The following is a 25,367-nucleotide window of genomic DNA, read 5'->3' on the forward strand; positions in this document are numbered from 1 at the left end:
CCAAAAATACTCGAATATTCTGTCTGCCATTCTGGCATAGGAATTGGGTGTTTTAACCCTTTCACTATTTAGGGTGGGCAAATCTGTGGCTTTGGGTGAATGGACATAAAAGTGGTCCATGTAGAAAACCAATCTTAAAGAGAACTAATTATTTTCAATTGTTGCAGCTTTAAATCCCTTCTCATAACCCATTGGGTGTTAACTACGTCATTCATTCCCAGTGCTTGAAACATCTGTATTACTGTGTTGTCAAGGGGCCATCGACAATATCTATGGCCAGTATAGTCTCTTGACTATTGAATAGTTTGATGACTTCTATTTGTAAGACTCCTTTTCTTTCTGACCCTGGAAACCCAATTTACCTTGACAAACAGTCTGTCATTTGTCTTGAGGTAGTGTTATGATGAAGAATTCAGCGAGACAATAGAGTAACATCGTAATATTTTTAAAATGTGCTTCAGGTGCCACCATGAAATCCATCCATCTGGACGGTAGACAGTCCTCAGTTGAGTGACCTGTCAGACATCAAATCACTGCGGATGAAGTCACCCCGACTTAACAAGGATGACAGCTTTTTGCCTTAAACCTTTCCGAAACCCCACGCCCTGATTAAGTGGTGGTATCGTGGCATCAAGTACTGCGAAACTTCTTTCAGTGACAATAGACTTGCGTAGGAAAGGTTTCCTATCTTTTAAGCAAAGGGGAGCACAGCGGAGGATTCCTTCTCTAAACTCTCCCATGAGAAATATTCAGAGCATCGACAACAGTTTGGGTTGGTTTCTTACATCACATAGCATTTGATGGCAAGCCCTTAAGCTTGCTATCTTGTATTGAAATTTTGTACTCATATTCAAAATTTTAAATTTAAAAACCACCTTCGAGGCCAACATCTGAGATTTGCTGAGCAACAAACATACAAACCATTTCAACGTAACGCAGTCTAAGGCCCCACTACAGTACCTTACCATAGTGTGTCCTATAGTAATAATATATTATTGCTTTTTCTCTTCCCCAATGTTCAATTACTTTCTTTTTTAATACACTGAGTGATAAAAGAGGACAAATTGTTCATACTGAAATGTTTACAAAATCAGTAATGGCAGAAAAAAAGTAGAACTAATAAATGAGGTTCCTCTTCCCCTACTGCAAGAATGAAAATAAATGACTACCTTTGCCCAGTGGGTTCATATTAAGTAGTAATGGCTACACAATTAATAAACTATTACAAAGCAGCAGTGAACAGACTTCCAATAATCATAAAAATACAATACAATATCATGTTTGGAATCATCAAATAAGTCAATAGATAGTATCTTAATGGGGCGACTGAATCAAGGCAAGGTAACAATAATGTTTAAACTTCTACATTTTAGTGGCCTGCTTGGATTCTGGAAGCATGGTATTCATTTACTCATGGTATTTCTTAAAATTAGATTCTTTAGAAATCAAGGTAAGCATCAGGATCCTGCAGCATACTTTATCATCATAAGAGATGCCTTTTGTCTATGATAATGTTAGGCATTAAAAGGATCAAACATTTTCCTTGCTCTGAGAGGTGAACCTACTTTCATTCTTAAGTTGGCAGAAGTGTATATGCTGCTAGCTTTTCCTCTCCTCCCGAAGTCCTTGAAGCTACACTTGCAGGTCAGATCCTAACACAACACACCTTCCAGGTCACTCAGGGGTTCAGTAAGCCCATACTGGGTAGGGCAGTGGCTTCAGCCATGCGTGGAGGCGCTGTAGAGTTTTGGGAGGTGCCTCAGTGGTCCCAGTGGCCAAACAGTGGGGCTCCAGGACCTCAATTTCCAGATCCTGCTATTACACTTTCATATTTATGTCAGATAGAAAATGTCCCATAAAAATAATTTGGAAAAAAAATAATCTTGTTGCTTAAAAATGTTTTTTAAAACACAGTCCAAGGGACTTGGGAGACTTAAGCACGGATCCCTCTAGCCCTGGCTAAGCCCTCCAGCATCTGCTCACAGGACTAAACAAGATGCCGCCCCTGGCCCTTGAATGCCAACAGGCTCCCTTTGGGTTCAACACAGATCAAGGTCTTAAGTGGATGGTGTCACAAGGATTAACAGCCCAGCCACTTCAAGTCTCTTTTTGTAGAAATCAGTTAGTTACAATATAAGAAAACAAAAGATCCGTACAGACTTCCTCAGCAGCACCCCTTAACAATATGGAGGGCCTCTTCTTTCTCACCTTCTATGCCAGAGGAAACAAACACAGAAGTTGTAACATTATACCTGCAAATGACTATACGTGCTTATTTTTTTCTAAGTAAATTAGAATCAGATATGAGCCTTGATTCAGGGTTTGAACAGAGTGGCAGACACAATAATTAAACTGCTCTCATGAATGGCCTATTCCCAAGACATCGCACGGGAAAATGAAACACTGGCCACGACAACCTGTAATGACTGAGAAAAACGTTAGGACCCAAAGAAACCAGACATGCTGTCGGTGGTCACGTGACCAGTGGCAGGAGGATGGGCGCTGGTGTTATTGTTCCCTATAAACTTATTTTGTGTTCTTTTAATATAAAAGAAACTTCAAAGTTTATCTTCTTTCTCAATATGAAAAAAAATATGCAGAGGTATTAGATGAAAAAATACAAAAATGCTGGTGTGGTCTAAATAAATTTTAAAAATGTTCCATTGTAGGAAATAAAAAATAGGTACCGTCTGTTATAATTCTGAGACCTTTGGTTGAATACACGTGATCATTTCAATATAGATTTAGTCCACCAGGGGTGTCTATGTTTCCAAATTAAGACTTTTACATAATATTATTAATGAGTTGAATTTTAACCAAAGAAAACATTCTTTAAACAAATAGAGAAATTGTTAGCAAATACTGTCAGTGAATGAACAATGGTAAATTTGGCTCATATCTTGGTTTCTGTCCGGATTTACTGCTTATGGAATATTATTTATTGTCACTGAATGGGAGAATTGTGGAGCTACCACCTGTTGTCACAATACACATGTGCATTATACACACACATGTGCACAGTCACACATTCTGGTGCATGATCTATAGATATGTATATTACAAACTTTTGGGCAAAGCATTGCATCTAAGACTAATTGCTTTCGTATAAGGAAAAATAACAGAATAGGAAACGTCCCTCCTCAAAATAGTTGAATGTTCATACCACTAAGTATATATATAGATATATATATAGCACGTCAGAATGTGCGAACATTTTACTTATTGCAAAGTATCTTAGAGATTTAGACATCATTATAAAACGTTCTCAATGCGATTTTGGTAACCTAAAGTGTTGGTATATAATACCAAACTTCCAATTAAAGAGTTTAATATAAAAATATCAGCACAAAACTGCTTTTTCAATCTGTTTATTGTGTGAGCAACCCAAACTTCAGTTTAAGTGCTGTTGTAAGTTTATTCCTAGATTCCATAACCCTACAATTGATAAATTTCATACCGTTTTAGGTATTTAATGAGATACTTAGAAATACTAAGAAAAAAATCAGTATTCAAAGGATTAATTTTGTTTATAATAACAATAAATTATTTCATCATCTTCTTCAGTTCAAAATCCAGCTTTGAACCCGAGGAAGGCTTTCAGGACCCCCGTTAACGAGATGGTGGTCCTTCAACCGGTTGCGGTCTGGTTACCGATTACGCGAAGGATCTCCTTGTGGATGCCTCCTTCTTGCGTGTTAATATTTGCATCTCCCACTTGGCCATCTTCATAGCTAAGGCACAAAGCAGAAACATGAAACGTGAACAAAGGGGAAATGTTCCAGGAAATTCAGAAAGCATTTCCAACAGCTGAGAAAGGCTGTGTGCTGCCGAGAAGACAGCCCAGGGTTAGCAACAGCGAAAGACAGCGAGTTCTCGGCTGTATTCTAATGATGCCTGTGGAACGGGAACCACAGAGGAGCTTGCGCCACTCAACACCCGATGATGCCTCGCCCTCGCCCCTTCCTTCCTGTGACGTTTTAACTTCAATCCCCCACAAAGCCCGCCTGAGCTGCAGGGAGCTCTCTGTGCAGACATCCCCACAGCGGTTCATGCAGCCCAGGTCAAGTTCATGCTCCTCAGACCTTGGCTTCTCCGCTTCGCTCACTTCCTCACCAGTGGCCCTAAGAAACCGCCTCATTGCGGCCGTGTGCGCCAAGCCCACCTCTAATTACTCTTCCGCGGTGACCGGTGAAGCACTTCGTCTTATCACCGGCGGGTGCCTGGGTCTGAGATAACAGATTCTCATTTATGCGCTCCTTCCCGTAAGAACGCACGCACGCGCTAAGCTTAGCCAAGCAACCGCAGTGACAATGCCGGCTGAAAGACAGCAATTACCGAGGCCTTTAGAAAGACATAATGACATCCTAGATGATCATTCATCTCCTCACATAAACTTACTGGGGCAATAACAATTTCCCAAGAATGACTTTTTAAACTTCCACGATAATATTCAGAGCAGCATAGGCACTGCATTAATTTTACTTCATGGGAATGACTTCAAGACGGAAGCTGTAGAGAAGCGCTAAGTGCTTCCAAACAGATAACCAGGTAGGCCCGGGCTCAGAGATTCATGTCTTTCCCTCACCACACCCAAATCCCCCCGAAACAGCACAACACAGGGAAATGAAGCAGATGACCCAGCAATGGGAACTCGGGGCCCCCCTAACCCACTGCTCCAGCACCCAGGGCAGCCATCGGTGTCCGGTTCAAACTCCCAAGCACTGACTCAAGGGTGCCCGCCAACACTGCTAATTGTGACCACACAAGTGTGTGCACACATATCTGTAGGAATATATATATATGTAAATACAGGGCCCTCCATGCTGAAATACGACTGCAAGGAAAAGAATGGCATAGGTGGTATACAGCCAGTTATAAATACTTCCTCAGATCAAGCAGTACGTTCCCTGGGAAGAATGTGTAAAGGGAGATGCTTTAGAGGTGTGGAAAACTCGTCAGGTGCTCTGTGGAAGAATAGGTAAAGATGCATATTCAACTGGGCAGAAAGTCTGTCATCCTGGTTTCTGAATAAATCCTGGCTCCCCACTGGGCTGCAGGTCAGCTAAGCACCCAGAAATCTGAGCCCAGGCCGGGGAGGCAACCTGCCCACTGGAGACAATGCGGTTTGACCAAGCCAGCCTGGCCAGAGCCACCAGGACTCAGACTATGGAAAACAGCGGAGAATGACGGAAAGGGAACAAACCAGACGCCAAGAAGACACGGTCTGTGAGAGAAGTGGGAACAGGGGAAGGTCAGAGAACTGTTTTGGTTCTTCTTCTTCTTTCTTTTTAATATGTTTTTACTGGTTTTTAGAGAGAAAGAGGAAAGGAAAGGAACGCTCAGACATGTGATGACTGGTGGCACTAAGGCACTGACTTCAAGGGAGAGAGACAGAAACATCCATGGGAGAGAAGTGCCAACACTGACTGGCTGCCTCGTGCCCGCCCCCTACTAGGGATCGAGCCTGCAACTTGGGTATGTGCCCTGATTGGGAATCAAATCGTGACCTCCTGGTTCATAGGCCCATGTGCAACCCCTGAGCCATGCCAACTAGGATGCTTTGGTCCTTGATGGCTTCCCGATGTCAAATACCAGCCTACTTGCATCTCTACTGTGAATTCCTTAATATGCACACATCTGTCCTAGTTCCATGGTGCTGTGGGTACAGTCAGCACACCTACTGTGTCCTCCCTGCTTTGGACGCCATATTGAAAAAGGTACCGAGTATCCAGACGACCATCTGCGCTCCCTCTAGATCAGCGGATCTCAACCTGTGGGTCGAGACCCCTTTGGGGGTCGAACGACCCTTTCACAGGGTTCGCCTAAGACCATCGGAAAACACATATATAATCACATACTGTTTTTGTGATTAATCACTATGCTTTAATTATGTTCAATTTGTAACAATGAAAATACATCCTGCATATCAGATATTTACATGACGATTCATAACAGTAGCAATTCTATGGTTGGGGGTCAGCACAACATGAGGAACTGTATTAAAGGGTTGCGGCATTAGGAAGGTTGAGAACCACTGCTCTAGATGAAAGCTGGCCTTTGGTTAAGACTTGTCTGTCATATAAACCTGTTCCCTTTTCCCACCATCCACTGCAGTCGCTTATCTAACCCTCACCTCTACTGACAGGCACTGACACCTCACACCGGCTGCCCATGGCCGCCTCGGGGATGAATTCAGGAGATTTTATCTGCTATAGGCTCCAGTCTGCAGGAGGTGATATTGCTCGTTTTGTTTGTATTTTTAATTTTATTTTTCAGTTGACATTCAATATTATTTTCTATTGGTTTCAGGAGTGCAGCATAGGGTTAGACCAGCCGTGGGCAAACTACGGCCCGTGGGCCAGATCCGGTCCATTTGAAATGAATAAAACTAAAAAAAAAAAAAAAAAGACCGTACCCTTTTATGTAATGATGTTTACTTTGAATTTATAGTAGTTCACACAAACACTCCATCCATGTTTTTGATCCGGCCTCCGGTCCAGTTTAAGAACCTATTGTGGCCCTCGAGTCAAAAAGTTTGCCCACCCCTGGGCTAGACAGTCATGTACTTTACAAAGTCCCCCCGCCCGCCCCGGTTATTTCCAGTACCTGCCTGGCCCCATACACTGTGATTCCGATAGACTGACGGTATTCCCTGTGCTGCACTTTCCACCGCCACAGAGCACGGGGAGGGAGAGCGGAGAGAAGAGCGAGGTTCAGATGGAAAGTATTAAGAAAAATGCCCACTTTCCCACTGTCAATGAAGCATGAAGGAAGCCCAACAGCTCGAGAGTGAAACTGGCCCAAAGCAGTCAGTGCCTTAAACTCCAAAGTAGACCCAACACTAAAGGGCAAACGATGACCCCCGCCTGGGTGGACTGGCAGAGCCAGACACGCGGTTACGGTGGCACCAGGGCACCGGCCTCAAGGCAGACACAGCCCTGGGTGGCTATTCCTTATCACTGCAGACAAATACTGGGTTGCTCATGGGAAGTTCAAGTCCAGAAAGCAACACCGTTTTAAAAAGAAACAGAGCAAGATCTCCACAGGGAAGTGAGACAATGACTGGGGTTTTATGAAGAAGGAAAATGAAAGCATCTAAAAGGAAACAGAAACGGCGAGTGTTCCCAGGCGTATAAAAAGATTACAAACATTTTAATTGGAAAATCAACCAATTTGCTTCAAAAGCCAGGAGAGAGAAAATAAGGCGCCAGATGGAACGTAGCTGTCGGGAACTCCCTGGGGAATGAGAGGAAATCTCGCGGACAGAGACTTTTGAATGTTCCGACAACCTTTACTGTCGACCCGGTGTGCAGCTGTCACAGCCTCAGGTGGCGCAGGTCACTCGTCTGTCTCCCTAAGTCTGGAACCCAGAAGCGATAGCACCGTTTTCCACCAGCAACAGGAGGACACTCGCTGTGGACGGACAGATGGCCCACTCTCGCCAAGTCCCCGCGAGGAACCCGATGTGTCCACCCTCTCCATTAAGTCACAACATGGGTCTGTGCTCACTGCACCCACTCACTAGCATTCAGTGTTTCTGCACAAGACCATGGGAGGGTCCCAAGTAGGAACATAATTTGCATTTTACTAGGGGAGATAATAGTCATGCACACGACTTTAGGACAAGGGGCCGGGGAGGTGCAAAGACAGGGCGTGCAGAATTGGGGGTGAAGACGGAGATCTCGTCTGAGGGGAGCGTCTGGAGAGGCCCAGGGGGACCACCATGTGGTCAAGACTTGGGAGCCTGGCTGCAGGCCGGGCTGGTGAGAAGGCCAGTCACCTGGACAGACGGAGAGTGGAGACAGTCGTGGGAAGAGAACTCCAAGCTGCTGGATAATCATTCTACTCCATCGGTGGCCTGTAGGGTAAGTGAAGTGAGTCAACGGGCTCTACGTTGCAGAAGGCCACGTTTGTAAAATAACTGGCAGCCCGACTGAGCAAGGAATCATCCAAAGTGCTTTCGGAGAAGTCATCTATGATAATAAAAGCGTAATATGCTGATTCGACCAGACCGTTGAACAACCTTCCGGACAACCTTCTGGACGAAGCTGGGGGCTGCGAGGGCGGAGCCCGGGCATGAATTTCGTGCATCGGGCCTCTAGTGTGATATGAACAGCATGATCTTAAAATTGTATCTGCACAGAAATGCAGGCTACACACCAAAGAATAACTGAGAGTGGGGACGTTACGGGTGATTTTTCTCCTCTTCTGCTCACCGCTGGTTTGGTTTCTGTAGATGAAACAGGTATCCCGGGTGTGATAATGGCAATGTGCGTAACGGATTGGGAGCAGTGAGGAGATCAGAGAGCAGAGAATAACTGGTGTCTGTTGGTGTGCCCAGGGGGAGACAGTGACCTGTCCCTGGAAACAAAGGTACTGACGGGAGAACAGAAAAGATGAACTCGGGAGCGATGAGCACCGTGAGCAAGGTCACAGACACGGAAGCCGCAGCTCGGGCTCCAGGTGTCTGATGTGTGGAATCGCTGCACAGACTGGGGAGCAGGGACGTCATCAGGGCACTTAGCAGTCACGGGCTCCCCTCTGCACACGCTGACTTTAAGGCGTTCGCAGACTTTCTGAGGGGGAACACTCAGCAAGCAGTTACAATGGGGCGTTTCACTCGTTCCTCTATCTGCCAAGCACTGTGTTAGGCACACAAACCCCAACCCGACCTCAGGAGGTACAGAGTCACGAAGAAGACCACACGGGTAAGAAAGGCCCACAGAGAGCCGTGCCCAGGGCATTCCACAGTGACCGGAAGCCGCAGCACCAGGGAGCCAGGGAAGCTTCTGGAAGGAGGAACAACAGGCACTAGGATCTCAGCGAGGAGCGGGGATCAGCCCTGGCAGGTGGGTGCCCTCCGTGGAGGGCGGGTCTCTGACAGTGATAACAGTCAGGATGGTCCAGAGAGAAGAAAGAAATGATGTGTAATGAGAGCCTTTCCGCAGAGACCTGTCTGGGCTCACTCTGTCCTCACAGTAATCTCAAGGCTGCACACACACACACACACGGGGGCTTCACACACACGGGGGCTTCACACACACGGAGGCTGCAGATCCATGGAGGCTGCACACACACACACACGGAGGCTGCACACCCACGGAGGCTGCACACACACACACACACACACACGGAGGCTGCACACACACACACACACACACACACACACACACACCACGGAGCCTGCAGGCCACACGACACCGCCTCTCCCTTGCATCCTGCCCCGGAGTCTCCCTGTGACTCTGACCAATGCTCCCCTGCCCTCTAGTTCCTGGGGTGCGACCACGGCAGAGACATGGGCAGGAGGGTGAGGTCAAGGTCCCTCAGTTCCACCCCTAGGGCACCCTGGCTGCCTCCGTCCCTCAACTGGAGGCCATGGCTCCTGACGAAGCCGCTGAGGCCTCACGCCTGGGCCTGCTGCCTGCTCCCCGGCCTTGTCCCTGGCGCGGGGTGCACCGTCTGGTGACTCCACGGGACGCGCGGGCGCCCGGCACCAGCACCGGTAAGGAGCCCACTTACAGGGACAGAAACGCTCTCGCTCTCACGGACCCGGCTCCTGCGGGAAGCCGCCGACAGTGTGTCCCGCTGGGTCACTGAGGCGCCCGCTGCGCCTGCCGCCGGAGCTCGAGGGGCCCTGTGGCCACCGGCACCGCTGCTGCCCGCGGCCTGGACACGCCGTCTGGCCAGCGCGCTCTTCTCTCGGCTCACGCCGCCTCGCCACTAACAGGGACACCTGCAGACGTGTGTGTCTCGGGATGTGTGACTGAGGAGTCAGCAGGCGGCACACAGGCCACACAGCTCCAGAGCACGTGACCCTGCATCGTACGGGACTCGGCGCTCACGCCGCCCGCAGGAGCGCGGCCGCCGTGCCACCGGTGCCAGCCCGCCGACGGGCCGCGGACGGCAGGCCGGGCACCGGGCTGCGCTCTCCTGATGCCGTCTCGGTGCAGCCACTCGGACCCGGCTCCGGAGGAACAAGCCAGTGCCTCTCCCAGCTTCTTTCTCAACGACCACAGACACGTCCACCAGGGGTGCCCTCCCTCCCCGAGCCCTCCCCGGACGGACAGGGACGAGCAGAAGGTGTGTGTGTGTCAGGGGGCCAATCAGCAGCTCCAGCTCGCTCACGTTTACTCGGGGGTGAAAAGGAGCGCTGCTGTATGCCAGCTCAGCTCTTAGGAAAAGCCACCACACTGTGCCCCGGCGGCCACCTGTCTTCTGGGGGAGGTAAGCCAGCTTTTCATAGTTTTCATTCCACGTTCTCCTATTTGTAAGTACACAGAGATAAAGAATGCACATGTCTGTGTATGTGCCTGTATATATCTACACATGGCATCTGTGTATATGTATATATAGCCACATACACATACACACATGTATACACATGTACACATACATAAACACAGATAGGTGGCTAAAAAGATACTTTTCTTCAATTCTCCCAGGTTAACAGCATTTAAATATCACTGTTTTCTTACAGGATGTTAAAATAAAATGGAAATACGAAGTTGATAGAGATGACGCGTGTTACACACTGACGGCGGAAGCAGTCACCGCGACCTCCCCGACGGAGGACGGTGACACAGGTGGGCGCCGTGACACTTACACGAAGAAGAACCGGGTGCAGACGTGCTCGGTGTTTGGGACGACCCATATCTCCCCGTGTCTGTGCAGGTCCGGCGAGGTGATCACTGTTGGCGAAAAGTCACGTTAAAGAAGGATTTTTTTTTTTTATTCGAAGTTACGACATCCCTCCCCTTAGGAACCTCAACGCAAAAGTACGTGCAACATTAACCCATGAAAGACGGTTAACATCGTTAGTGATGGAGAAATGTAAACAAGAACTCTCAGAGGCCACTCCGCACTACCAGGCGTTGGGTGACAGCGGGTGGGCCCTGGCTGGTGCGCCATCTGCAGGACGCAGGGCCTGGCTGCCTGGACTGTGCAGGCAGCGGCCAGGGTCCCAGAGAACCAGCCAGTGGCCCGAACCTACCAAACAGCTCCCGGCGGCCAAAACCCCAACACAAGAGTGAGCTCTCGCCCCCAGTCAGACTTTCCATCAAGAGCAGAGAAAAGCAGATGGTCATGCAGACTGCCTGCAGTACTTTCCTGTCCCAAGTTCAGAGCAGAAAGACAAGTTCAGGACAGGGACAGAACGGCCTAACGGACTATCTCCTCGGTGCTCGGTCTGTCTGCACAATTGTTCACCATGTCACACATTCACGGCCAACTAACGGAGAAGGCGGCACCTTCACACAGAGGTACGCGATCCGGGTCAGGCAGCTGTAGCTGCCATGCGGAGGTGCCCGCCGGGAATAACGCAGCGCTGTCCGAATTCTGCCAACCCTGCTCCTTTGCTCTGACGCTTCCGACCTCTGTGGCAGCCGCGTTCCCTCTGTGCCCTTAGAGACGCCCCGGGGAATAATGCTTTCCCTACTCAGCGACGAGCATTCCCTTAACCCTTTGCGGTCCAATGTTATTTTTGGAATTCAAACAGTCTGGTCCAAATTAATGGACGGGATTGAATGTTGAACTTTTTAATGTTCTTATTGCTCGACATCGGTCCTGCTCCTCGCACCTGGTCTGCTGAGTCAGCCTCGAGGTTGGACCGAAAAGGGTTAATACATTCTCATGCCTAGATGCAGATACGACAGGGTGCTACACGGCTTGCAAGAACCACAACTTACCTTCACATAAGGCTATGCATTTTAGGTTACGGCTTTGCAGGAACTGGGATTGCTGTCCTTTTTTCTGTGACTAAATTCCAAGAGAATTTAAAAATTAGAGCGAAAATGGGGCAGTCACTAAACTCGGTGATTAATTAAAAAACAACAGTCACTAAGAAAGCTCCCAAAAGGCCTCTCTAGACTAGCAGCAATGTCCTTGCGCTCTTCCGAACGGCTGCTATATTCGCTATATCATTAAATGTTGTACACGGTCACTATTAAAGCACTCTCCAAGGGAACAAGAAATGCTAAATTACACTTCAACAGCCTCACAGCAGAGCATTCAAACTTGTTTCCACTGGAAGCCTGGAATCTCTACTCCCTGGGGCATAAAATTAAAGTAGCAGGAGCCTCTCAAACATTAAACTCAGTTTTTCCCAGTCACCTAACTATGCAAAACCCATGCTTATAACCTCACTCCGCCACAGGGATGTCCGATTTGCCTCATGTGGAAGATCGGGGGTTTTGTTTTTAGATATTACATTAGCTATACTTTTAAAAAAAAAAAAATTAAGGTCACATTATTCATCCGATGGATTTCAATTTGTCCGGAATGCTTGTTTTCTTTGAAAAACAAGGGATTTGGCCCAAGCGGCATGGCTCAGTGGTTGAGTGTCAACCTATGAACCAGAAGGTCATGGGTTCAATTCCCAGCCAGGGTACATGCTCAGATTGAGGGCTTGATCCCCAGTGGGGGCGTACAGGAGGCAGCCAGTCAATGATTCTTTCTTGTCATCGATGTTTCTATCTCTCTCCCTCTCCCTTCCTCTCTGAAATCAATCTATATATATAAAAGCCTAAATGACTGGCCAGTTGCTATGATGCTCAATGACCACCAGGGGGCAGACACTCAACACACAGGCATGGAAACATGGAACAGACTGATGAATCTCAGAGGGGAGGGGGGAACGGGGAGGGCGGGAAGAGATTAACCAAAGATCTTATTTGCATATTAGAGGCCTGGCACACAGATTCGTGCACTGGTGAGGTCCCTCGGCCTGGCCTGCAGGGATCAGGCCGAAACTGGCTTTTCAACATCCCCTGAGGGGTCCTGGATTGCAAGAGGGCACAGGCCAGGCTGAGGGACCCCACTGGTGCACAAATCCATGCGCCAGGCTTCTAGTAAAATTATATTTTAAATAAATGAAACAAGAACTCTGTACTTGCTCTGCTCTCTGCCTGGAGGTTTCCTCCCACAACCGAAAGCATGCACCTCCCTCCCCAGCCCTCGGACCTTTAGTCAAACCCCCTGACCACCGCCTGCCACTCATCCTTGCTCCATCTCCCACACCACCACATTCACCCGCCCCTTCCCAGCTTCTCCCTGCAGGATTTGCCATCCGCAGGCTCTCCACCTCAATGTATAGCGGTTACTTCTCCCGGCTCAGCAGAACGGAGGCTCAGAGAGGATGTGTCTATTTTTAATCCTCACGGTAGCCTAATGCCTTGGAGAGCCTCCAGCATCGCCGGAGGAGCTCGATACAGACTTGCTGAGTATTTATTGAATAAAGGCATTTGGGTTATTACATTTCAGGGTGAGTTTCGTTCCCTTGTGAGTAATGACCACTTAAAATAATTCTGCAGACTTAGAGAGCCCAAGCATTTCCGGGAACCCTGCCGGCTAACGGGGGGGGGGGGGGGGGGGGCGGGGGGGGGCACTTATTGGGCGCGGCCACGCAGGTTGCTAGACACCTGTGATGCATTGCTGCTTTTACTGCTGGATGCCGGCTCATCCTTGGCTGACACCTTCTGCTTCTTGTTCATCCCTGAAAACATCAGCAAGACAATCATTTAGGAGCAAAGCTGCACGACACAGCTCAAAACGCACTCTGTCCACACGGCAAAGTTCCACTGCAGCAAAGGTTGGGTCGCGTGAGGCCACTGGCAGGGACAGTGGCTGTGTCCTCGGTACCCGGGGTGGAGGGTCGGGGGTCAGAGGCCCTGGTGGAGGTAGGAGGCAGACAGGCGTGCGTTTTTCTTTGCATTGGACCAGGAACGGGAAATTCTCTCGCATACATTGGAGACAGTAAGAAAATTCTTAAAATGTGGTTTAAAGGGCTTTTAGACCCGTTTTTTCATTCTTACCATCTGGTTCGCAGAAGGAGACGGTAAGGGGTTGGAAACACGAACGATATGAAAAATAGTTATAGCCCTGGCTGGTTTGGCTCAGTGGATAGAGCATCGGGCTGTGGACCAAAGGGTCCCGGGTTTGATTCCGGTCAGGTCACATGCCGGCTGGCGGGCTCGATCCCCAGTGTGGGGCGTGCAGGAGGCAGCTGATCAATGATTCTCGCCCATCACTGATGTTTCTATCTCTCTCTCCCTCTCCCTTCCTCTCTGACATCAATAAAAATATATTTAAAAAGGAAAATGCAACCCAAGGAAAAAATACGTATATTTATACTATAAATATATATATACATATACATACATACATATACATAAATACTATATATGTCCCATCCCATGAAGAATGTACTACTTCTCCTAATAAAGAACTATGGAAGTCCTTCTGTCTACGACGCTCAAAGCCTTAGCTTTGACTGTTCACTGTGAAACACTTGAGACATAACCGCAGTGGGAGCCCGTCTGTGTGCGACACGGTCGACAGCAGCTAGAGCGCCTCTGAAAATGCTCATCCGCTGCTCTGGGAGAGGATGTGTGGTCGCGGTTGGTGGCTGCTGTTTAAGAAGCTTCAGGAGGAGGGAAAGCCATGGACCAACTCCCATCGGGGTGGCTGCAACCTCTCCAGAAGCCTGTCTCTCTCTGCCCCCAGACACCTGGCCCTCAGACCAGCGAGGAAGCCCCTTCATCTCACTGCCATGTTCCTGACATTTTTCCTGATCAAAGACACCAGGAATTTGCTGACAGCTCTGGACCCTCTACACAGACAATGAACATTCTCCTGGATTTTACATCCATTTGTACCCCCACAGTCCTGTCCCTGAGCCCATCGAAGGGGCCTACACACCAGCTTAAGAAGCAGAAAATCAGAGTCTTTGATGATTTGCTGTGTTTTTCTTATCTATAATGAGGCTGTCTTATGTAAAGTGGTCTCACATTAGTTTTATTGTGTCCTGCTTCAATACGATGTAGAGTCGGGTTTCTGCTGGTTTTAATTATTTCCTCCGTTGAACTAGGTCACTGCATTGCCCATGCTATCTTATTCTTCCTAATATTACTGATTTTCCTGGTGTTATTTTGGCGCATTGTACTTTCCAAATTGGTGCAACAGTATTTCTCAGCCCTGTGCTTTCCTGCCATGTGGTCTGCCTCCCTTTCCTCAGGAGATGGAGGCTAATCCCCAACCTGGACCACAGAGGGCTTGTGATGCTCTGACCAACAGTGCAGGCAGGAAGTGACGTCACCCAGCGGCCAAGGCTGCGCCAGGAAAGGCGGACGGGGTCTACCTGGTGCTCCTAGGAGACGTGCTCTGCCCCAGGTAAGGGCAAGTCACTGAGCACAACCTGCTGTCACTGAAAATGCCCGAACCAGGGCAAAGGAATGAGACCGGAGGCCTGGCCTATGCTTACCTGGTTACCAGACCCTCCAAATACCCTTTCCTACCAGGGGGTCTTACCACCCAGGCACCCAGAATGCACTCCTGGGTGGGTTAATGTAATCACATAAACACACACACACACACACACACACACCCAGAATGCACTCCTGGGGCGGGTTAACGTAATCACGTACACACACACACACACACACACACACAGAGAATGCACTCCTGGGGCGGGTTAACATAATCACGTACACACACACACACACACACACACACACAGAGAGAATGCACTCCTGGGCGGGTTAACATAATCACGTACACACACACACACACACACAGACACACACACAGAATGCACTCCTGGGGCGGGTTAATGTAATTACATACACACACACACACACACACACACACACAGAATGCACTCCTGGGGCGGGTTAACATAATCACGTACACACACACACACACACACAGACACACACACAGACACACACACACAGAATGCACTCCTGGGGCGGGTTAATGTAATCACGTACACACACACACACACACACACACAGAATGCACTCCTGGGGCGGGTTAATGTAATCACGTACACACACACACACACACACACACACACAGAATGCACTCCTGGGGCGGGTTAACGTAATCACGTAAACACACACACACACACACACACACACACACACAGAATGCACTCCTGGGGCGGGTTAATGTAATCACGTACACACACTCACACACACACACACGAACACACACACACACACACGAACACACACACACACGAACAGAGGCAAAACCAACTATATGTGCAGGTATATGAATGTAAGACAGGAAACATATCAAACACAGGTTGTAGACCAGGAGGAGAAAATTTCATTTGTTACTAATGACTTTATATTTAAACAGAACAAAATATTGTTTTTGAAAATGACACTGATCATTTAAACATATTCCAAAACAAATTAAAAGAAAAAGAAGAAATTACCCCGAATTCCACCACGTGAGGGGAGTCATTGCTAACAACTTGGTGACCCTTCCTTCTGGATTCTGAACGGACCGCACTCCTCTCAGCTTGTGCTTTCGATTGCTTCTAAGACAGTTTTTCCCCCGAATTTCATCAAAATATTACCAACAAGTTGCCAACGAGTAGGATGATTTTAAGGGCATTTTTTCTAAGCCTACAGTTTCCATACTGTTTAAAACTTCTCTATGGGATATATAATAATGCAAAGAAAAGAAGTTGGCATGTTATGGACTTATACTCAGGGATCGTGAAGTGATATGTCTTTAATTGTGGACAGAATACATATAGAAACTACTGATCCAAAATTAAAATTGATCTTGAAATTGACAGAATACATATAGCTACTTGGACCTTAAGGGGATTATTATTCATTCATCTTGAAATGCGCACTTTCTTTTGCTTCTGACATTGATTTAAAAAAAGTAATCCAAATACGTCAAGTAAGCTTCAGCCACTTGTTAGGAAATCGTGCCTGGCATATACAACAACAAGGAAACGAAAACCTAGCCCATGGTGAGGTTAGGTGTGAAATACAAGCTCACCTGAGTAACCAAATGATATGCTTGACATCGGACTTAGGTAGATTCCGCTGCCGTACATGGCACCGTGGAGCTGCAGGGGGGAGACGGGAGAGAAAGCGATGTTTTCCGATGTTACTATCTTACGAAAGGGGCCATCGATCTCAGGGGGGAGCACTGGCCGTTAGGAAATGACAAGGGTCTGATGTAGCGCTTACGGCCGGGTCTAATGTAGCCCTTACGGCCGGGTCTAATGTAGCGCTTACGGCCGGGCCTGATGTAGCGCTTACGGCCGGGTCTGATGTAGCGCTTACGGCCGGGTCTGATGTAGCGCTTACGGCCGGGTCTGATGTAGCGCTTACGGCCGGGTCTAATATAGCGCTTACGGCCGGGTCTAATATAGCGCTTACGGCCGGGTCTAATGTAGCGCTTACGGCCGGGTCTAATGTAGCCCTTACGGCCGGGTCTGATGTAGCCCTTACGGCCGGGTCTGATGTAGCCCTTACGGCCGGGCCTGATGTAGCGCTTACGGCCGGGTCTGATGTAGCGCTTATGGCCGGGTCTGATGTAGCGCTTATGGCCGGGTCTGATGTAGCGCTTACGGCCGGGCCTGATGTAGCGCTTACGGCCGGGTCTAATGTAGCGCTTACGGCCGGGTCTAATGTAGCGCTTACGGCCGGGTCTAATGTAGCGCTTACGGCCGGGTCTAATGTAGCGCTTACGGCCGGGTCTGATGTAGCGCTTACGGCCGGGTCTGATGTAGCGCTTACGGCCGGGTCTAATGTAGCGCTTACGGCCGGGTCTGATGTAGCGCTTACGGCCGGGTCTGATGTAGCGCTTACGGCCGGGTCTGATGTAGCGCTTACGGCCGGGCCTGATGTAGCGCTTACGGCCGGGTCTGATGTAGCGCTTATGGCCGGGTCTGATGTAGCGCTTACGGCCGGGTCTGATGTAGCGCTTACGGCCGGGTCTGATGTAGCGCTTACGGCCGGGCCTGATGTAGCGCTTATGGCCGGGTCTGATGTAGCGCTTACGGCCGGGTCTGATGTAGCGCTTACGGCCGGGTCTGATGTAGCCCTTACGGCCGGGTCTGATGTAGCGCTTACGGCCGGGTCTGATGTAGCGCTTACGGCCGGGTCTGATGTAGCGCTTACGGCCGGGTCTGATGTAGCGCTTACGGCCGGGTCTGATGTAGCGCTTACGGCCGGGCCTGATGTAGCGCTTATGGCCGGGCCTGATGTAGCGCTTATGGCCGGGTCTGATGTAGCGCTTACGGCCGGGTCTGATGTAGCGCTTACGGCCGGGTCTGATGTAGCCCTTACGGCCGGGTCTGATGTAGCGCTTACGGCCGGGTCTGATGTAGCGCTTACGGCCGGGTCTGATGTAGCGCTTATGGCCGGGTCTGATGTGAAAGAGCAACACTGAGAGCCTTGTCCTTCACGTTCAGGGTACGTGACGCCTGGGAAATGCCGGCCAGAGGAACAGCCCTTCCCATCGGCGGGGACAGAGGCCGCTTCCTGTAGACCATGGTCGTGGGCTTTGGTGCTACTGAGTCTAAAATTCTGGAAACGATCCAGGCTGACACATGTGCGAGGATCTGGACACGAACCCACTTGCTCGTAAACCCAAAGGGCCTGCTCCGACGCGCACTGTGCACAGGGTCTCCCACTTTAGCCTGCGCGTCTTCACGTCGCCGAGTTCCATGCGCGGAAACTCAGCTGGTCGGAGAAACGCCTCCGCACGAGGAACGCTCTTTCTCAGTGCCGGTAAGTTCTCCGGCCTCGGCACCCTCTTCGGTGCGAACTGAACCTGTGAGCGTGACTGCAATCGAGTCATCTCAGCTGATCAGCGCGTGGGGTCCGGCGTGTGGGACCCGGTGCTGGGGCGAGCCCCTCGTTTCCTGGCCCCCACATGCTCGGGTGAAACGGCCTGGGACAGGGGGGATGCGGGCTGGAGGGGTGAGTGACGAGGCCTGTACCCCGAGTGCTGCCCGCGCCAGAGCTGCCTGAGGCTGGACAGCAGGCCGAGGGCCCGTGGCGTCCACGCTAGCCCCCCCTTTCCTTCCCTCGCTCACCCCGAAGCAGCGCTCCAAACACGTGTGTTGCACAGACAGAGGATGCACGGAGGCTCTTACTGGTGCAGGAGAGCTGTTCCTACCTAAGCTCCAAGCGATCTTCTCATGGGCAGGCCAACCTTTCTGCTTCCTCCTTTATGAAGACTACTTACGCCTCCTACAAATCCCACGGACTTTAAAAATATCCATATATTTTCTCCCTTTCCAAGTAAAACCTTAGCCCCGGGTTGCTCACCAAGCTGCAACCCTGAGGAATGATGAGGGCGCACTTGGGGAGGCTCAGAGACTCACCTGCAGCCTCGTGTTAGACGCCACGACCAGGCCGTTCCTCAGGATCGAGTGCCAGTTCTCAATGTGGGAGCCGCTGGAACGGGGGGGGGGGGGGGGGGGGGGACGGAGGGGGGGGACATAACCAGAAATCAATGATCTTTTAAAAACAACCATAAAAAACACAAGTCATGGCGCCTTCTGAACGTCGTGCGTTTCCAGGTTGAGTTATGTGTCGCTGGCTGCTCAGAGTTCAGCGTCAGTGTAGCCGGCTCTGCACAGAGGTTCCTCCCCACCCAGGGCGGCAGGAACCCCGCCCCCCACCCGCACCCCACTGAGCACTGAGCACCGAGCACTCACTGAAACGCGAAGGTGCTGCCGAAGAGCTTCTTAGCGGCTCTGAAGTTGGATTCTTTGGCTGGTGGGCTGCTGAGAAGCAGGAACTGATGGGGCGTGTGCATGAACTTCAGTTGCTGCCAGGGAGGAGGACAAACGGGACAATGCTCAACGCAATGTGCAATCGGCTGCTGACAATTTCAAAGTTTACCGGTTTCAGAACTAGCTAGCTTCACACCATCAAGAATGTAGGTTAATCACATTAACAGAACCATTCATTAACAAAAACCCAACCCTGTATACATGACAAGTCATGGAATTGCCCATACGAAGGACAATTCTTTAGGCCAGCGGTTCTCAACCTGTGGGTCGCGACCCCTTTGGGGGTCTAACGACCCTTTCACAGGGGTCGCCTAAGACCATCGGAAAACACATATATAATTACATATTGCTTTTGTGATTAATCGCTATGCTTTAACTATGTTCAGTTTGTAACAATGAAATTGGGGGTCACCACCACATGAGGAACTGTATTAAAGGGTTGAGGCGTTAGGAAGGTTGAGAACCACTGCTTTAGGCTAACAGAAAAAGGACCGGAGGCCAACACGTCTTTATGTTTAGATCTGCCTTCCTAATTACATTCCTTCTTAAGAATTTTAGTATTGAATTCCCTACGTGCACACTAGCTACTCAACTGGGGAAACCGTCCGAGAGTTTGCTAGGCAAAAAAGAAGTTAGGTCAAGCGGTTTAGATAGCAAAAACGACCATCATCATGCTGCGTTTGCATATATTTATGAAATTTGAAATGGCCTACATTCAAATATTGTCTCCTGCTTTGTTCAGAGAAAATGCAAAACGGAACCTTTTGGGATAAGTTGGTCGCCTTGCACCGGGGAATATTCTCATATAGGGATGCAAGCCATAACCGGTTTGGCTCAGTGGATGGAGCGTCGGCCTGCGGACTGAAAGGTCCCAGGTTCGATTCCGGTCAAGGGCATGTACCTGGGTTGCGGGCACATCCCCAGTGGGAGGTGTGCAGGAGGCAGCTGATCAATGTTTCTAGCTCTCTATCTCTCTCTCCCTTCCTCTCTGTAAAAAATCAATAAAATATATTTAAAGAAAAAAAAAAGGGATGCAAGAGAGGGCTCTGCAGGTTCGAGAGTCACAGACGGGGAGCTAAATTCCAGGAACCACTGCTCTCGGGGGACAGTCAGAGCTGAACGCAGTCTATTAGCTTGCTCGATGTTTTGTAAGCGACTGGGCAGGTCAGAAAGATATCGGAGGCATTATCTTCTCCGACACAGAAAAGCAGGGCTGCACCTGCAGGAGGCCAATCACGAGAAAAGGCAACGGCCTCCTTCTGGCCCGTCCCCAGGGGACAGTCTTCCTACCACCTTTGGAATAACTGCCTCAAACCGACTCTGATTTACTTAAAAGGCCAGCGCGTCAGCCGGCACTGGACGTGGATCTGGGAAAAGCTTGAGGATGGTGCGGATACGGCAGCTTCACCCTGCAGCGCTGGCCTTCACCCGCGTCTGGTTTAATTTCCCGGGGCGGCTGCAGACTCCCACAGGGCCAGCCTCCCGCCAGCGCGGCCTCCCGTGCGTGGGGACATGCGAAAAAGCAACTTACCCTGTTGACTGGCAGTTTCACAATATGTGACCTATTACTTGAAATAACCCTGAAATCAATTAAAACAATCCATCAGTCAAGAACATTTGCCGAATATATTTAAAGTTTTATTCCTGAGTTGGCGAGTGATTGAAACGTATTTTTACTGTGACATAAAGTAAACTGGGTAATCATTTTATTTAATTACATCATTTTGCTTTGCTTCCTGAAGCAATTTAAAGAGCTTACATAACAAAATGATATTTTAATCTGGGAATACGTTAGTCATTTCTTCTATAAAGCTTAAGAAATAATTTTTAATAATCACAATCTCAAAAATTAACAAAATGAACACCTCTGAATATACTTTCAAATAATGATAATCTGAATATTACAAAGATCAGAGGCTGAGCCATCATCTGCTTCCTTTGTCCCTCCCAACATTACCTAATTAAAAATGCGTTTTAATGAAGACCTTTTTCCTTGAGTACCTGAGAATCTCTTCAGGCTGACATATACAATGATTTACATACAGAGTGTGACTCAGCATTAGACACTGAAGCGGAAAAGGTTAAATTCAGGTATCCGAAAGAACTGGTTCATTACACAAAATAATAAGCAGGGAAAATGGCAAAACATTTTGGTAATATTTTTTAACCTTGAAAGACGGTTGACAACTAATGAAAGGTTATTAATCAGGCTGACTTCAGGGGGAAAAGAGATGAGGCAGCTGAGATCTGTATGTGATATGACTAATGCGAGAATTTTAAAAATTAAAATGAAAACTATAGGTTGTTTTACTGAACTCAGGATTTTAATAACAGATCATAAAACATTCAAAGAAGGGAGATTTCTAAACCTAATTTTTGTCCCAGTCTCTTATTAGACTAAACTCGATGTGTCCTGTAAAATTCTGACTAAGTGAAAGTGAAGCCATCAGAATCCTGGGGTACCCAGAGTCTGTTGCCTTCTCCCATCTTTCCATATTCTGTAAAGACTTTCTGGCTGGAGATGGAGTGAATACTACTCGCACCTACCTCTCGGAGTTTACGCTTGCATTACTGCATGGTGACTGTGGGGAACCCCGCAGTCTGAGTGTTCAGAAACCTCGAAGAGACACGTACGTAAACCCTTCCACGGATGGTGAGCAGATACTACTGTTTTCATTGTAAAAATGAGAAACCAGCCCTAACCGGTTTGGCTCAGTGGATAGAGCATCAGCCTGGGGACTGAAGGGTCCCAGGTTCGATTCCGGTCAAGGGCATGTACCTTAGTTGTGGGCACATCCCCAGTAGGGGGTGTGCAGGAGGCAGCTGATCGATGTTTCTCTGTCATTGATGTTTCTAACTCTCTATCCTTCTCCCTTCCTCTCTGTAAAAAAATCAATAAAATATATATTTTTAAAAATGAGAAACCAGCGGGCAAATGATTTGAATGGCGCTGTGCAAGGTGGGTTGCCCACCGCCTCCCCTGGTAGCCTGGCCTCCTTCCAGGGTCCCTGACCAGCCTCCTCCCCTGCTGTCCTCAACCGAGGAGCTCATCCCAGGTGCACGGTCCTTGTAAGGGAGCAGATTCCACCCACACACATTTCAGACAAGCGGTCCACAGTGAGCGAGATGTACCACTTAGTCCTCAGCTAGAAAGTTAAATAAACCGAAAACTGCTTCCCCACGTCACCCAGTTCATGGCGTTTTTTACACGACAGGCAAACCGCTGTCAAACTGGCTGTGCGTCCACTCGGCCCCGACCGCCCGCTCCTCCCTCAGTGGGGGGCAAGGTCTAAGGACAGCGAGCCGGGAGACTCGCGGTGAAATCGCAGCCCCAGAGGCCCGCACAGGGAGCCCTGCAGGTTCTGTGACACAGGCCTCCCCCTGAGCAGGTGGAGAAAGGGCGGTTTTCAGGAAGAGAATGAAAATACGATACCATTGCAGCAGGGGGTGCGCCAGCGGGTCCTGCTTGTCCATCTGCTTCTTGATCTCCAGATACGGGGCCTGAAAAAGTCATTGCACGTCTTGATCGTCCTTAAAACTCCCTCCTTCCCTTTTCGCAAAAGAAAACTCAGGCTGAGCGGGCAGGTATGCTTCCATCTAGCGACGCCTGAAAGACTGCGGGTGGCATGGGGACAGCCACCATCACCCAAGCCGCTCCCCGCCCCGCGCTCACCACACGTCCCGCTGAGACCTGAGCCTGGCTTCCCTGCACTCGGCCAGGTCCCTACAGGGGGCCCCAGGCCCCGCGGGGCCTCCGCTCAAGGACACCGAGGCTGCCACACCACAAACCCACGCGGCCTAACTGTTCAGTAATTCCCCACGGACCCCCCTGAACCCCCTGGCCCCGCAGTCCTCTCCACTCCCCACAACCCTGGCCCCTGGCTGTCCTCTGTTAAAGCGTCAGCCCTCCGTCCCCGTCCCCGGAGGTGAGCTGGCTCCTCGCAGGCCTCCGGTGACATCTGCCCTGCGCCTTCAAGGGTCCCCCCGGCCGGTTCTCTGGGACAGTGACAGTTCTCAGCTAACATGGAAGCAGAACTTGCAATCGCTACGACTCAAGCTCAGATGTGAGGTAGCGACTTAGGTGTAGATCTTTGCATAAAAAAAAAAAGGCAAAATCTACCTAAGAAGAGCCCTTCTCTTACGAGCATTTAAGGGCATTTACCGGTCACAGAACCAAGGGCGATCCGTCTGGGACACGGTAGGTCTATGTGGAGGACGTCCATGCTAGAAAACAGGCGTGTGGTGTGATGGTTATGCGGAGAGGTTTGAAGAAGGTGCCCACGAAACCTGACAGCACCCCACGAGGTGCCCACGAGAGAGGGTGCAGTTATGTTCACTATCTTGACAGGAGTGGAGGCATCAGCGACAGAGCGACTGCCCGAGGTCACGGGCCACATCACTGATGAGCAAGTTCTGCAGAGCGGGCCTCGGACTGGGCCTCCTGGGCTGACTCAGCCGTCTCCGCTGCCTCCACTGCCAGAATAAAGGACGCCGCTCCCGCCGGAGCCGACCCGGAACCGACCCGGAGCCAACCCGGAGCCAGGGGGCAGTAATTTTTATATCCAAGAGTGACCTGGGTCCGGGGTGGAGTGTAAATATCCCGCACAGAGTCTCTGGTGACCAGAGCTGCCCTTTGAGTGAAATGCTGCAATAGGTGGAAATGCATTTCGTTTTATTTTCCTTATGCAAATACACTTGTTAGAACCGAACCCACATAATACAGAAAGGTGGGGGCATGGAGAAGCAACTGCCAAGGATGCCGAATGAGCAAGGAATGCGCCGTGGGAGTTCAAGGCTCTTGTCTGCCCAGGCCTGGCACGGACCACTTGTGAATGAATGGAGGCATGTCTGCCTGCATGAGTAACTAGCTATCCGGAGCACCCATAATCAAAGTTGGAAACGCAAAGGCGCACTTTCGAAGCACGTGCTCGTAGACTACAGATGACGGGGGGGGGGGGGGGGGGGGGCGGAGAGTGGAGCAAAGCCCGTCCCCTCCCCACCCGGGACTCCCTCCTGGAGAGAGGAAGTGACCCAGGTAACAACGCTCATCAGCCCACGGGCGTCTCTGGATGTGCCCGCCTTGAACCTGAGCCCATCACGTGTGTGGCTGTCCATCTGAGATGACTCACTTCTATTTAGAATGATGAGTTTGAAACCTCTCCCCTAATCTTGGTCAGGGGACCGGGCCCCGTCATTCACGGGCATGCACTTTTCCAAGTGCCGGACCGCACACAGCCCAGCGACATGTCAGCCTCTCCCCACGAACCCCGGTCCTCGCTCACCAACTTTCCCACCAAAGCCTCTCTCCTAAAGGCCAGAAGCAGAGCTCAGACCCTCAGGGGTCTGCTGTCTTCCAGAGCTGTTTGGAGGTTCCGTATCACGTCTAAAATATTTACGTACAATTTAAATTTGGTAAAATATTTGTTTTGACCATTGAAATGACGTTTTGAAATTATTCGCACTGATTAAAACTGACCCTCTAGGGCAGTGGTTGGCAAACTGCGGCTCGCGAGCCACATGCGGCTCTTTGGCCCCTTGAGTGGGGCTCTTCCACAAAATACCGACTTCTGCGCATGGGCCACGAAGTTTTAATCGCACTGTACGTGCGGGCCCGCACGTGGTATTTTGTGGAAGAGCCACACTCAAGGGGCCAAAGAGCCGCATGTGGCTCGCGAGCCGCGGTTTGCCAACTACGGGTCTAGGGAGAGGGTGCCAGACTTAACCTCTGATATCCGGCCACGCCTCCACGTACACCAACAGAGGCAGCACGCCACGCACCAGTGCGGTTTAATTAAAACGCCTCGGCACAGCA

General features: G+C 49.8%; 1 protein-coding gene across 1 annotated transcript in view; it reads right to left on the reverse strand.

Annotated features, from left to right (window-relative positions):
• Positions 1-3,360: 3,360 nt before the first annotated feature.
• PARP8 (poly(ADP-ribose) polymerase family member 8) overlaps positions 3,361-25,367 on the reverse strand; it is a gene marked incomplete at its 5' end in the record, with an annotated part of 131,230 nt that continues 109,223 nt past the window's right edge. The window contains 9 exons of the mRNA XM_081088878.1: positions 3,361-3,731; positions 10,604-10,688; positions 11,685-11,754; positions 13,416-13,489; positions 16,801-16,870; positions 19,142-19,214; positions 19,478-19,590; positions 21,087-21,135; positions 22,989-23,056. Of these exons, the coding sequence (XP_080945004.1) occupies positions 3,629-3,731; positions 10,604-10,688; positions 11,685-11,754; positions 13,416-13,489; positions 16,801-16,870; positions 19,142-19,214; positions 19,478-19,590; positions 21,087-21,135; positions 22,989-23,056 (705 nt within the window). The 3' untranslated portion in view covers positions 3,361-3,628. The remainder of the gene's footprint in view (positions 3,732-10,603; positions 10,689-11,684; positions 11,755-13,415; positions 13,490-16,800; positions 16,871-19,141; positions 19,215-19,477; positions 19,591-21,086; positions 21,136-22,988; positions 23,057-25,367) is intronic.

This window comes from Myotis nattereri, assembly GCF_964212035.1.
Source record: "Myotis nattereri genome assembly, chromosome: 4".
Classification (NCBI taxonomy): Eukaryota; Metazoa; Chordata; class Mammalia; order Chiroptera; family Vespertilionidae; genus Myotis; species Myotis nattereri.